This window comes from Melozone crissalis, unplaced genomic scaffold (assembly GCF_028551555.1).
Source record: "Melozone crissalis strain CALT ecotype California unplaced genomic scaffold, PUWL_Pcris_2 ptg000005l_1, whole genome shotgun sequence".
Lineage (NCBI taxonomy): Eukaryota > Metazoa > Chordata > Aves > Passeriformes > Passerellidae > Melozone > Melozone crissalis.
This window is the reverse complement of record NW_026535783.1, coordinates 39,116,006-39,132,141: the sequence shown is the minus strand read 5'-3', so window position 1 is coordinate 39,132,141 and position 16,136 is coordinate 39,116,006. Positions and strand designations below refer to the sequence as shown.

At 35.6% G+C, this 16,136-nt stretch overlaps 1 protein-coding gene across 1 annotated transcript in view; it reads right to left on the bottom strand.

Annotated features, from left to right (window-relative positions):
- Positions 1 to 16,136, bottom strand: part of LOC128940157 (guanine nucleotide-binding protein G(q) subunit alpha-like) — a 113,084-nt gene that overhangs the window by 65,459 nt on the left and 31,489 nt on the right. Inside the window, exon 2 of the mRNA XM_054281464.1 lies at positions 7,851 to 8,035. Within this exon, the coding sequence (XP_054137439.1) occupies positions 7,851 to 8,035 (185 nt within the window). The remainder of the gene's footprint in view (positions 1 to 7,850; positions 8,036 to 16,136) is intronic.

Sequence of the window (16,136 nt, the reverse complement as noted above, 5' to 3'; positions counted from 1 at the left end):
AAAAATTGCACTAAAATCTAGCAAAGCCAGAATTTGATTGCATTTTATGTTGGCAAGGATTCTGTCTGTTTCAGTACATCCAGACATTTACAACACCTGCTTGGGATGCATTCATAAAAGGTTGTTTTCTACTGCATATTCTAGCCAGTAGATGATAAATCAAAAAAGATCTGCTGGATCACAGAAATTCATCCCAGTGTGCCCTAAGAAAGTAACTCTAGACAGTACTGACTTCAAAATAGAAAAATTAAAATCATTACTGTTGGAGGTTCCTTATTTTTCAGACAGGCAAAACACTACCCACAGTGCTGATTCATATGGTATTATCACACAGCAGTGCACAGGAAGCTCTACAGGAAGACCACAAAAGCTGACAAGTGTCCAAAAAGGGACAGATAGGCAGAAACATGCCAGGAAGAACTTACACACCATACTGGAATCAGGAAACAACAAAGCTAGTGAGTGAGCAAGCTATAGCTCCTACCAATCATTAATCCTCAAAAAACTACTTCTTGAAAAGGTACACTTTTTTCCTGAAAGACATGAGGAAAATTTGAGTCGTTTTCTACAGCAAGGAGCTGCTATTTAAAACATTTTGCAATGCAGTGACAGAGTACACCACTATAGCAACAGCAGCCAATGCAAGTCATTGTTTATCACACAAGAAGGGCATGAGCTACAGGGCTTTACTGTCATGCTGCTCTCTGTTTAGGATGGTTTTGTTTATAAAAGCTGCCCCAGAAAAAGAACTTATTTAAAACAGGGCCTTTCACAATGAGTCTAATAATAATAATAATGTCACACAATTTCTTTTCCCTATCAGAAGTACTAGAATATCCCACAGTTGAAATTAAAAACTTCCACAACTCAGCTTGGAAAAATGCTGACTGGTGTTAAGACATTTTTCATAGGATGGGATTTTCAAGAAGTAAGTGAACTATACACAACACAGTATCATTATAAAAATTCTGAAAAGAGCTTCAAAAATAATAAGTCTGCAAAAAGACATATCGCCTCAACATCACAGAAGCGTCCTTAGAATCTTCCTGACCATACTTTAAATACCACCTGCATGGTCTGTGTTCTCCTTCAGGAAAGCTTCGGTTATCTCAGTGTGCAAGATCCTCTGCAGCCTCTGAGGAGATGTGTCCATACAAGCATTACTCAATCTTTTCATACACAGTCTTAAACACCTTCCCTTATGAGCAAGCTTGAATCAGATATAAGCAACTCCAACTTTCTTCAATAAAAATCAATTTTATACTGCAAATGTAACTGTAGATACACGTCCTAGACATACTTTCATGTGTTTTACTGATGTCTCAGTTCAACACCAACAGCTCCTCCATGGCTCATTATCAAACTGCCACTTAACTTGTTTTTATGTAAGAGTTTTTAAAAGCTCCTTGCAAAGTGGCAAGTGGTTGGAAAAAATTCCATCTTTTTCAAAACAAAGACTAAGTTTTAAGGTTATTTTCTCCCCCAAATTCCTACTACGCAGCTAAATAAAAATATCTATAAATTATTTTTGAAAAATGCCACTACATTTCATTTTCTCCTGTGCCTTTCTTATTTGTAGACTACTGGCTACAGCAGAACTTACAGTATCTGATATGTTTTTGCACTGTTTTGAATGGCTTCATTTTCAATTGTTCATCATAACCCTTTCACCTTTTCAAAGATCAAGGTAGTATTTAAGTGTGACAAAGAAAATAAAAGAAAGAAAAAGAGAAAAATAACTAAAGCAAATCTATTAAGTTTTAGGGTTATATTTCAGCTTTAAAGAAATCCTTTTTCAATTAAGACTTTGAATAAAAGCAGCTTTAAAATATGCAAAGGGTCAAAGGAATATTAAAAACATATATTAGAAGTGTTTCAAAAATATTCTGTGCCAAAATCAGTTTTACTCAATTCCATGGGTTTATGACTGACCTATTAGTACACTGTATCTCCAAATTGGCTTAGAAGATTAACAACTAAACAGTAATCCAAATTTTAACACTGGCTAGAAGTTAATATTAAGAAAAATGGTAAGTCATCATCAGAAACAACTTTAACTACTACTTTAATTGTCTCAGCTTTTCCATAGTATCATTTGTCTCAGAAACTCATATGTATCTCAAGACTAATGAGGAGAGACATGACAGTTAGAGAAATGTTCGTAATTCTCATCCCTACAACTCAACATTTAGCTTTTCCCGTAATATTTGAAACTGTTCACAGAAGTGACTTGCTCATAATCTACATCAATCACAATCTACAGTCAAGAGCTCTACACTTTCTTGACAAAGATGAAGCACACAACCATAGCCTTGTGATTGTCTGTTTGTTATGTAACTGTTAGATAAAAATTAAAACGTAACATGACTAATGTCATGCTTTGATTTTCCTCTGCCAACCTACTCTTCCAGAAGCAAAACCCTGGATTCTTGCCTCATTACTCACCTTTATGCAATCACCCAAAGTGAATACAAAATCTAAGAGTGGAGCTACATGAGCCCATAGCCTAAAAACAGGTAGGCATGTGACTGGATTGATGAAGTGTAAATATGTAATCACCTCCTCATGTGCAGACTTGAATCCTAATTTAACCAGGGAGAAAAAAAAGCAAAATAATCTTTCAGAAAAAGTAGAGGTCAATGTGAATACGTTTACTAGGCAATACATTCAACAACACAAAACAAATTAAACTTCAGAAACAAAAAAAAGGGGGCTAGGGGGAAGAAGGAGGGAAGGGTGGTTTGTGTTTTGATTTTTTTGTGGATTTTTTTAACTACTCTTTTGTCAAGCCAAGGCTGAATTTTATTGTAAGACAAAACCTGCTTGCACTGTAATTTTTACCTTATAGGAAGAGCACACTGAACAAGGGACTGACAAAATCTGGAGAAATAGATTGTCCATTTAATCTGAAGAACTATTAATTGATTGCAATAAACCTTATTTCAAGCATCTTGTGTATTACTAGGAATTACAATGAAGAAACAAGTAACTTTTAGTAATTTTACATAATAAAACCAGAACACAACAGGATCTGAATTCCCCCCAAAAAAGGTTATTGTGAGAAAGAAATATTCTTATAAATTTTCAGAGGAAAATTTATCAAAAATACTTCCATCTGAAATTAATTTAGAGATAAGTATTAGACAAGCTTAGCCTATCTCCTGTAGAAGACTGAGGAGGTGCCAGAAAGAGCGGCCAAGAATGAGAAAACCAAATGACTGACAGGAGACTGATAAAAAGATGAGAAAGGCAGCTGAAGAGTGGCTGCTATCTATTTAAGATCACTGAAATCCTCACAAAGCTTCCTTACTAAGCACTCAGGAAGAAACTACTTGTGGCTTTATTGGAAGCCCTAAAGTTCATGGATCAATATCCCCATGGGAGGAAACACAGCTATCAGGGAAGTGGGCTTTCCCTCATATTACGGCTTCCAGTGAAAAAACAGTAAGCTGTCTTCAGTTCCTTTGTCTGAATACATGTAGTTCAATGACCACGATATTTTAAATCTTCTATACGCTCTTGCACATTATCTGACTGCAGCTATCGAATTCCTGCTAAAGTAATGCCTATGGAGCCTCCTGGTCTTAGAAGATTTTAACTCTTCTGCAAGACTTGCTATTTATTGGGTAATTTTACTTTTTGGTTTTGAGTGCTTGGAGAAACACCTCAGAGAACCTAAATACTAACCAAGCACTAAACATTGTTAAAACTAAACAAGAACCATACAGGTTTCTTCATCTGCTGGAAGAGCCATTTGATTATATCCATTCTAAAGCATTAAGCATTTTATGTCACTATCCCAAGAACATAATTCTTACTTTTTTGTTAAATAAAACCCCCCTCTAAACTGAAAGACTTTCCTCCCAGTTTACAAACTACTGCTCTAGATTCAGTCCTTCACACCCTGTTTCAGGTGAGGTGTCTACAGTAAGTCCTTTCCTCCAAACTATGTTTGTTCAACATCAAATTTCACCATGGGATTTCACCACTTAACATTCCCAAATGTTTACCCAAGACAAAAACTTATGCAATCTCATTCCATTTCTGCTCCTACTGTCCCACTTCTGCCTGTAATTTTATTTAGCTTTCTCCAGTGGATCTGTCTGACATGGAAAAAACCAAGCTAACAAAACAATTATGGACTTGAAGATAATGCTAATAAGATTTTGAACTTTGAAAGCATTTCCGATATCTGCTCATTTTGACTGCAAAACATTTCCCAAGGGAAACAGGCACAAATACAGACAAAAATTAATCAGAAAACACTCTTAAAAACTTAACAGCAAATGTCTACCACAAAACTTGCTTTTATGTTTCCAGCTTCTTGAAAAACTTTCCTGCAGCCTGTTCTTGAAGACTACAGTGACTCACATTAGTTTCAGTGTTATGAATATTTAAGAAGTCTCACAGGAAATTATGGGAATGGGATTCAAGTAAGGTTTCCTGCCTGTTAATCGCCATGGAGTGACGCCTTCCTGATACTGTCTGCTGGAAAATAGTAACAACTTTTCTGTTGAAAGTTACATTAAAATGGAAAAGTATAGGACAACCATAGTATTTGGTGCTTAGTATGGTAGTAGATGCATTTGTCTTAAAATACAAACTGCAAAAAGCATAAGCCTGTATTTTTTTTAATATAAATTTGTATATTAAATGTACACCTGTGGTTGCACCAGTTTGTTTGTACAAACAAAACTTTGCAAAAGACAGGCAATTTTCAGAATTGCTTCTGAACATTTCTCTAAAAACTTACACTTACCTTATTTCATAAAATACTTCTTACCCTAAAATTCAAAAGCCATACAACAACATCTAGTTGAAAAAGAATTAATGGAAGCACAGTAAAATTTACTCAAAGGGAAACTAAAAAAGTCTATAAGCAACTATTTCCCATGACAGACAAATTACTAAAAGTGGAGACCACACTCACCCATTATCTTAAACCTCAGAAGAGCTCACATTCAGAAGTTTAAACTCATAAAAATGAATGCCTTTCATGATATAATGCTATAACATCAGTACCGAGATATTAGCTTCTAAACACAATTATATTTCTCAATTGGCTTTACTCTGATAATAAATCTTTCAAAACAGTCTAGGTTATTATAATATAGAACAATGCATTTCACTCTCTGCCTTTTAAGTTACATTTGTGACTATGAAGACAAATATAATCTCACAAGAACTGACCTGTGAAATTTAGAACTCACCTATGTTGATTATACTAAAATAGTCCAATGTAAATGTTGTGATGCTGTACACCACACAAAGAAAACAGCTGCTTACTTAACTGACTGCTAAGGACACTTCAAATTCCAGCAGCATTCAGAGATTCAAAATACTCCAAATTTAATAAATCACAGTTAAAGGTATGAAAATTGGTGCAGTAAGAGAAAACCATTTATACTGTAGCCCCAAAGTCTATTGCAGAGCATGAAGAACTTGACCCAAAAAAAGGGTAATTTTTTCTTCAGGCCCAACCACATCAATACCAACTAGACATGCAATTTTCTAAACTACAGTGTACAACAGCTACTGTGCTAAAAATATTCTGTTACTCAAACTTTGAGATATTCTCTCCAAAGATGGGATTTCCTGAGAGGAGATTCAAATTAATAGGAATTTGAATTTCCTGTGTTTTCCCTTCCTGTGTTTTCTAGATTGCTAGACTAATGAGTATGTTTTCAACAGCTTGTAAATAAATGAAGGAGCAGATTTATTTGTTGACTGGTGTTCAGTGCTTTGAAGTGAAGTGACCTTGTATACAAATACAAAGCGTAGTAGACCATAATCATGTCTATTTAGGCACAAAGCTGTAGCACATTTGGGTTTTCCTACATTCCTGAAGGAATTTGTACAGGAATTGCCTTGAGAGCCTGGTAACTGGTGACTTTTATTTTAGTCTGCAAGTAGCCCTATTAGAAACTGATGGGAATGCTTGTGAAGTAGCTGAGCAGAGACCCCTACTTTAAGCAAAGTAATTTTTATGTAGAGAAAGTGAACAGCTCTGGCCATGCGTATACAGCTATGGAAAACCTACCTGACTCACTCAGCCATATAAACACACTAGAAAAAGTCAGCATATCTAAAAAATAATTACAGAACCTATACTCTGTAATATAATACAATGAAAAAAGAATCCTAATCTATCATTAGGTATTTCCAGATATTAAGGCTAAGTGACAGTCAACACCAATTTTGAAGAAAAAATGTGCTTTACAATCAACTAACTTTTCAGGCCAGTATGTTTCATGCTTTGCACACAGCAAAAACATGGAGCCAAAAGACTGAAATGAAAATGAAAACGCAGTTTTAAAACTAATTAGACATTTGATTGTGATTTATAAAAGATGATGGGAAAACAGACAGCACCAGCAGGCAGCTAGACTATGAAATTTAACAGTCAGGAGTCTCACCAAATACAAATTTTTCAATCTTTTTCACGTGCATGAAAAACCCTACCCACCATTAAAGAAGGTTAACAATATTGATTCTGACAGATGGGATCCTCCTGACTTCCTACTGCATCAAGTCACTTTCCTGCAAGACTCTTGTTATTGCAACATTACATCACCAACAAAATGATGATCATGTGTGATGACTTCAACAAATGCAAATGAAAAAACAACTCATCATTAGCCTGCTAATAAGCTTTATCTTCCCTACTTATAAGTCAGCTGTTGTAAAACACATATAGCAGTTCAGTTCTAAAAATTAAACTTCATATATTTAGACACAAAAGATTCTAGTATTAACCAAGTTTATCTCATTTTCTCTTTCCCAGTTAATGGATGCTTTTTTTAATTGTAAATGTTGCTGCCCTTTGATATTTTCTATTAATGAAAAAAAAAATAGAATAAAAGAACTTTTGAGTAATTTATCAAAAAAAATACTACTTTTATTCAGGACTACTAGACAATCATTAAATATTCTTTCACATTCACAAATATTCTAAACATTCTTTCCAAAGATGGAAAGAAAGGTGAGCCATCCACTTTGTCACGGATCTTAAATTCTCCTTTTGACAACGTTACTGATAATGGATCAACAGTAAAAATACAAACAAGTTCTCAGGGAGCTTATCAAACAGTGCCTGGTTGAGCAGGGAGAGATTGGACCAGATTATGCACAGTGGTCCCTTCCAATTTGACCTATTCTGTGACTTCATGATGTTGGGAGATATAGACATGTAATTCTGTGGCTTACCATATATTTTAAGTAAATAGCAAGCATTTCATTCCTAGTCACAGACTGAGACAAACTATTGTAGTTACCATACTATTAAAATCTGACTATTAAAAAAAAAGTTAAAACTGTTAGAAAATGTTAAAAGGTAGTTAGAGATGAACCTTAGAAACACTTTCAATGTATTTTGTCCTTTTAAACTACAGTAACAGCATCAATCTAAGAAGACTCTGACTGTTTTAAGGTCTTGTGCAGAAAATTTTAATTTAACAATCCATTCACACACAAATAGATATCTTCACCTATTTGTCTAATAATTTGAATTTTTTCCACTTGTAATGTAATAGCAATCCTTAAGCAGTACATCACAAGAATGGTTTAACTGTGCTCTCATAGAAAAGGACAAGAGTTAGTGAAGTCAAATGGCAGCCTGTCATTAAACCTCTGTTCTGTGACAATGCCCCCCAGGCATCTTAAGAGAGATCTCTTGTTTAAAAGCATATTTGTGTTGTAAAAGTAGACAAAAAGGCAGGACAGGAAAAGCCCTTTTCTTCGGAGCTTTCAGTATCACTTCTCTGATGTGTCATTTTTCTGAGACCTTCAGTACATTTCCGAAAATAAAAAAGAGGAAAAACTTCAGCTACAGAAATAAACATAAATCTCACCTTGTTATTTTCACACTTGTATGGGATTTTGAGGGTATCCATGGCCTTGATCATGGCCTGCATTGCTGTAAATATATTCTGGTACACCAGTTTTGTAAAGCCCCTTTTGTCTTCATCAGAGTAACCTGATCCATGAATGATTCTCATCTGCTTGATAAATGTGCTTTTGCCACTCTCTCCCGTGCCTGCAAGACAAATAAGAAGGATATGCTTTACCCAGTGAACACAAACACGACTTTTCTTGCACAATGCTAACAGCTAGCTTACTGCAGAGCTTAACAGTGTCAAGTGGTGCTTGGAAGGTAGCTACAACGACCAGTTCAAGGTCAAACAGCAACATCAGTAGCTACTGAAGAACTGAATTAAAATTTGCACTTTGATTTAACAACTAAACTAATGAGAAAAATGGCACTCCAAAATATACATATTATATATGACTTGGTATTTGAAAATATTTTGTTCTTAAGATGTAATTGTACAAAACTCTAACATCATGAGACATTTCATCACAAAAGTTCTGAAAGGAAGAAAACCAATCTTCCTAGGCTAACTCTCAGGACATTACAGTAATCTGGTATTACAAGCAACAGATACATGTATTTTGGTTTTTTGGTTTTTCTTTTCAGGGGTGTCGGTTTTTTTGGGTTTTCAGTTTCATTGTATTTGCTTGTTTGGTTTTTAATTTGTTTGTTTGAGGGGATATGGTTGGGTTGCAGCTTTTTTTTGGTTTTAAGCTAGTATTGGAACAATCAGAGCCGAACAAACCTCAATCTCAGAACCATATGAAATCACTGTTAATTAAAATTTGATTCATATTTATCAATAAGTAGTCATTCCTTCCACTAAATCTTTTTCATGTCTTTTTATACTTTGTAGTAAAAGTAATTTATTGATATGAAATATGACTATTTGTTAACTTAATGTTAAGATCTCTGTTGGAAACTTCACAGAGATTACAACACACAACATTTTTCCTTTTCTCCAATTCAACAAGCTCATCTATGACTACAAGAGCTTATCTATATTATCCCTGTGTTTGCTTAAGAGGAGGAGTTGAACCTGCACAGCTACATAAGCCCTGTGTTCACCCAGCTGCTCAGCTCTGCAGAAAACAAAATGCATTGCTCAGTGCTGTGGTTTTCAGACTTTCAGCCTCGTCTTTATTTTAATAATTTCTGTAAAGCTTTCATGCCTTGTGCCCTAATACTCAAGTCCAGAACAAAGGTAGCTTTATAGGCCTCTTAGATAATGTTTTTGGTGTATTATCAAAAAAGTGTGTTTCACAGCAGTGGAGTTTATAGAAGTAACCCTTAACTATTTCTGAGATAGCACACACTGCAAAACCTAAGCCTCCAATATCTTCTGCCCTTACCACAAGCATAATTTTTAAACCATCACTCCAATTTCCTGCACACATATAACAAACTTCTAATGCAGGTTTTCTTTACGCACACATTCCCAGAAAATCAAACATGATGTTACCTACTACAGAATCAGAATGGTTTGAGTTAGAAAGGACCTTAGAGATCATCTAATCACAAGACCCCCTTGCCATAAGCAGGGACATCTTCCATTAGACCAGTTTACTCAGACCCCATCTAACTTAGCCTTGAATACTGCCAGGGATAGGGCATCAACAGGTTCTCTGAGCAACCTGTGCCAGTGCCCTACCACCTTCACATGTAAAGAATTTCTTCCAGTATCTCATGTAAATCTACTCTCTTTAAGTTTAAAGCCATTTCTCCTTCTCCAATCACTACATGCCCTCATAAAAGTCCCTCTCCAGCTTTCTTGTAGGCTCCATTTAGGTAACAAAAGGCTGCTAGATCATATCCCTAGACATCAAGACACTGACTGGGATCAATTGTGCCTTTTACAGCCTCAACCATTCATTACAGAACAAGCTAAAAAATACATCATGGCAATACAGTCTAAAAATTTTACCATTTACCATAATAAACAAAAACAACACTGCGTAACAGCATGAACAGGACCCTTGAGTGGGCCTGTTTCACAGGGTGAAAAGAAAACCTGAAATTACATAAGAAAAAAATCTACATATTCTTCTGAGAGGATATGAATACCTTACGGGCTCTGTTAGCCACTGCTTCTGCTACCATCATTCTACTTATACCTCCAGTGGATACAAGACAAGAGCAAAGGTGAAACAGCAGTGCAGTGGATCAGCAGAATGGACCAATGGGGGATAAAACTATACTGAGACCAATTTTCTGCCGGCTACCACAGCACCTTTACATTGGTCAAGACAGTTCCCTGAAGCCAAATATACGGTACCTTCTCATCTGTCAGAAGACTGCTGAGGCCACACAATGTACCTAAAACTCAATCATAATCAGAATACCACCGCCACACACCCTCATCTTTTAAAAAATATTACTTTCAACCTTTCCCTCCCCATCCCCTCTCCAGTCCTAATATAACTCCTTGTCTAGTACTTAGGTGAGAACTGAATATTGTGACAGAGTAAAACCCCACATTCTTGACTCAAGCACACAGCTTGGTTCATCATCTGACTTCTAAACTTCTTCTCAGATAAAATCAACCTAATAAATGAAAAAAGATTAACTGTCGTCTAAAAATAATAAAGAAATGTCTGTAATAGTGATGAACTCTTCAATCATGGCATAGAGGATTATCAAAATTTTTAAGAGCTTAGCACCTTAAAAACTGAAAGTTTCTGAAAACCTCTTTGGTTTTCATTATTAACATTTCTTGAAATGTTAATAACTACAACAATTACTGTATCATCAAGAATTTTACAAGCAGAGATCTGAAAGTACTTCTAGCAATATTACATCCACAAGCAGAATCAGGAAAGAAGCCAGATTGCTTAAATGCAGAGTAGATCCTTATGCATGCACTTGCACCCAGATATATACATATCACATACAATTTATTTCTCCTGGCATACTTCCTGCAAAAATCAAGATACAGAATGTTGAAATACAACATTCTTTGCTCTGCAAAACTTATGGAAAACCTTTAAACATAGGTGACAATGCACCTACTGGCAGAGAGGTTTCAGAACTTGTGGTGACTGACAAAAAAGATACAGGAGACTAATTTAAAAGAAAAACAACTGTAGAAGTCTAGAATGACAAGCCTTTCCTTTGTATGGTTGTCCTGTATTTGTTTTTGCATTTCTCTGCATTGCAACTTTAAAAAAATCTTAGGTATAGTATCTTCAGATCAAATACAAGGCTGTTTTTTAACTAAAATAACAAACATACCATTCTCTAAGCAAAATTCACACTGACATCTCTTAAACAGAAAGACTGCTAAACTACACCTGATAGTGTTTTTTCCCCCAAGTTTGACCTATGAAAGGGCAAAAAACCCCTGCTATTTTACTGTTTTGAAATTTTATATTAAATTAGAGAGAAGAGGACATTCTTAACATGTAAGGAAGGAGAACGCCATTGAAACCCACTACCCTGTTAGTCACTGTACACACACACTTATTAGGAACTGTCAAAACAACAGTGTGTACATTTGCAGGAAACTGGCTTTCGTCTTGGAGCTTAGATGCAGAAAGAAAGCCTACAAGTACCTGGAAAGTGGAGATTCATGGGTAAGGGTGAAATCAACATCCTACACAGATGAGCAGAACCATACTATAACCACAGTTTCATCAAACATGTACTCAGACAAAGCAGTCGGTTGTACATTGCCTCACAGATTTACAGAAAATGGGAGCAATAAACCTCATCAGATACTAAGTAGCAGAGTAATTCCTAGGATGAGTAAGAGCTAAAACAGTAATAGAGAGGCAATGCATGAAAAGAAAAATACTTGATTTCACTTAAAGTTGTACTTCACTTGGAAGAAAGTTTAATGTCCTCTATGCTACCACTAATTCAGCGTTAGAGAAAACAAAAAATATGGTTTGGTCTGTTGCTGCTCTAGCAGTGGAATCACATTTCCACTGAAACCAAGTATGGGTAAATGAAAACATGAAACTGTGCAGAATTCAGGTCTTGGACCAGCTTGGCTTTGTAGGTGACAAATCAGTTAAAATGTAGTATGGAACACATGAAGATCCTCCAGGGAACTGAGGCAGAGAAGCCAGTCTGTCCTACCACTCAGAAGAGCAGCTTTCAGGCTCACAGCTGGAGGCCGCTGCTGGGAGGGACATTCAGTTGGTAAGACTGTAGCACAACTCCCTGAGGTAGAAGTGAAATTCGCCACCTCACCCTGCAACATGTATCTGTCCAAGCTCTGGAGGGAACTGGAGTATCACTTCTCCATCAAAAGAAGGCAGCAAGGCTAGTGAAACGAGGGGTCCCCCATACAAACAGCTCAGTCCACCTGATGTGGTCATGCGCCCAGGCAGCCTGCGCTCTCATCCTGACATCATACGAAGAGATCCTTGGCCATCACCTCTGTCAACAGTTGCCACAACTGAGTTGACCTGCTTCAAGCTGGTACAGCTATTGATCAGGCAGTCCTTTTTAAGTGAAGACTGCTAGTACTCTATGAACTTTTTTCTCTATTGCTTAAAAAGCATTACCTCAATGACATTGTATCACTGTATCATACCTCTTGAAAGATACACAAGTACCAACCTACACCAACAACCAATTTACACTGCTACAAGTTAATAACTGAAACTGACCATTTTCACCTTGGTCATAGAAACACCAAAGAATTTCAGTGACAACTCATCCAGAGACATAAACAGAATTCTTGTAAGGAATTACCAGTGCTGATAATGGATACAGTAGGCATATTAATATTTTTCACAAAATGAAAATATCTTCCTTGTATGATTATCCAACTTATTAACTGACATTAAGAGATTAAACCTCACAAGAGTTGCTTGATGTTAGGAAACATTTCAATGGCATTTCATTTAGAGTTACAGAAAAGCCTATAAAACAGGAAACCATCTCAAATTTCAGTCAAAAAAAAAGCCAGAAAGAGAACTAAGGTTTCCTGAAGTCTGTTCCTATATCAATAGCACAATGTTTTGCAGTTACATTAAAAACTGAACAGAATAACTACAAAAAGCCAAAAAAAGCGAGAACCCCAGTGATGGCATTTTGAGACTTAACAGCACACAGGTTGAAGTTAAGAACCACCTAGAAAAAATGGGAGAGGGGTACATATTATTCTATTGCTAAGTGTTTGCTCCACTGACAGAATATCTTTAATTTAAAATCACTACACAATCTTCTTACTTGTTTTGCTTAAAAGGCACATTTGCATATTCCACTTGCTTTTTAAAAAAGAGTAAGCATATAATCATTTCACTATTCACTGAATTATCTCCTCTGTATCATTTTCATAATTAATAAACATTTCATTAAGATTACTGTCAATATTCTACACAATATTATTTCATGAATTACTAATGGAACAACAAAAAAGAGCAAGATGAGAAAATATTTATTCCAAAAAAGGATGGATAGAATTTTATGAAGTACCCCATGAAGTACATAATTACCTCAAATAAGGAATATGAAACATCTAAATTCATGTAGAGCAATTTGTTTCGAGAATAATCTTGAATGTCTTAAATATTTATGAAAAACTAAGCAAATGTTATCCATTAAAATATTATTAAGTTGTTCCATCATTTTCTTACCTACGTGATTGAAATTCTATTGATCATCTTCCTTAAAAAAGGGGAAAGAATACCTGCCATTATGTGGACAGCTAGTTTGAGTGCTTTCTACAGAAGAAAAATCCTCTTACAAATTTGATCTGGTTGTTTTTGAGACTATAATAAAGTTAGTCATTCTAGTGCAGCCACAAACTTAGAGAAACAAAATACCCATCCTCATTGTACAAGTGATGCACTCAAAATAGTCCAAGTGACTACTACAATAAAGCCTAAGACAGATACTGAATTACTGAAGGAAACGGAAGATAGAATTGAAACACAAAATTCAGCTGATGTTCTGTAGCTTCTTAATTAATGTTAATTCAAGCTTTTGTGAACCAGAACCTCCAACTCTTTTACAGGAAATGCAGTTAATCAAATACAGCTTTGTGCCAGATAATCAAAATTACACAGCAAAACTACACTACTATTATGCAGCTGAAAGTCAGCATTCTCTTCTCCACACCTTCAATTCAGAAAAACCCCAATCCTACCCATCCAACCAAAAAAACCCAAACCAGCAAGACCCCCCCCACCAAAATCAAAACAACCAGACAAATCAACAACAAAAAATACCACCAACACCTAAGTCCCCACCCAACAAAACAGAACCTCCTCCTTATCTTTTATAGCTACAAACAGATAATTGTCACCATTTTAGACGTATCTTATTATGGTTCAGGTGTAATTCAGAAGCAAGTACGCAAGAGAAGAGACAAACTAGGTGCCTTCACAGAGGTCAAGTAATTCCTCAAGAATTTGCACAGCTTTGTAAATGGGTTCAAAGCAGGATAGGATCCCACCTTGTGTGACCTTCTCTTCCCTTCTCTTGAAAGGATCCCTCTGATAAACCACAGATTCCCTAAAGAGAATCAACTCTTTCCAGTCTGTGCTTATTTTCCATTTTATACAGTTTGGAGTACCTTCGACAAATTCTGCCTAAAGAACTCATCTGTGCAGAAAAAGCATCACAAATCAAATTTCAACCTCAAAAATATTTTCTTGATGCTACTCACAACTCAACTGAACAGCAAACTGTTTAAAGTCAGTCTGTTGGCTGCTGCTCTTCAATGGAAATGTTACAAACAAAACCAGAAGCAAACATCAGCATTCATAAAAGCAGGTATCATACAAACTCTTACCTCCCTAGCACAGAAGAAAGGCAAAATCGGCATTTGCAAACATGTGTGATTAATTTCAAATGAATGTTTATATGAGGGTGTTGGAAAGCAGACTCCAGTAGATTCCAAGGCACAAGCAAATCAAGATTGATCATTTATTATCTTCTTTGAGATCAGTACAATACACAACTATTCATAAATTAACATGTATGTTTTCTGTAAGCTATTTATTAAAATGGTAATAATACGCTGAGCACCATCTGATTTTCTGTGAAAACTAGCTTAACTACTAATTTGATAGAGACAGGGTTTAGGGTTTAAATCTTTTATGTTTCCTTCATATTACACCTACAGTTCATCACCTCTACACCTAAGCAGGACTAAAAATGATGGAGGCTGAGAGAGGCCATACAACACTACATGTCCTGCAGGGCTCCAGGAGTAGTATTCTCCAGGAATTTCAGTACAAGATTAAAATTTTCCTGCATTCCAAGAAAAGTCTTGAGTTAGCTCTAAACTTTTATTAAGGAAGATACATAAAATTTATTTAATTAATAATTAAATCTTTCAAATTTCTTTCACATTCTGTTAGTCGGAGGGATTATGAACAGGTAAACACAACTCTGATTCCTACCAACTCTGAGAGACTCTGTTTCAGGGACAGTATAAATCACTATGATTAATCAAAAGCAAGGATAAATACTGGTAGCATTCTAAATTGCAATAGTTTTCCATTAGTTTTATTATGGAAGGCAAATATCTTAACTACTTCAAACGCTATGTCTTCAGAAAAAGTGGTCTTCATGTCTAAGATAATGCAACAGGGTTTGGCCATCCATGTTTCCCCCATGCCAAGGGCTACCATTCTTCCACCATACAGAAAACTGCAAAAGGTGAATATTTCTCTATTGGCATGTTCTATCTGGAAACATAATTATCATGTACAAGAACATATCAACAAAACAACAGCTGTATTTATCAAACACACAAAGCCTTATAGTTTGCATGTTCTGCTTTCGTAAGGTATAGCTAGAAATTCTGTGACCTGTTCTCTAATCTGTGCTTTAAAGAAGTACTGCAGAACTCAGAGTATATTAGATGTGCATTTGCATCCATCTGAAACATCAATATAAAACAGTATATTATGTAATTTGTTTAACACTATGTTATGCTAACATTATGTTAGCATAACAATATGTTTTTGGACAACTAAGTCCAAAAACATGAAAACACCCTTTCCAAAGGTTTTTTTAAAAATAATATTTATTCTATTCTATGCCTGTGAGCTCTACTTTGAAAGCCTGATGTAAACTTTTGACCTACCCTTCATACAAAAAGGCTCCATCCCAGAGCTGAAAGTACACAGTGCAGCATTTCTTCCTTACAAGTGGAAATGCATACAAGTAAATTGCTTTGCTATAACAAAACTAGTATAAATATAAATTTACTGAAAACAAGTCACATGAATAATAGCATATTTGTTATAATCCAATACTTAGGTCAAGTAACACTGCTGATGCCAAATCTTGTTATCTGAAA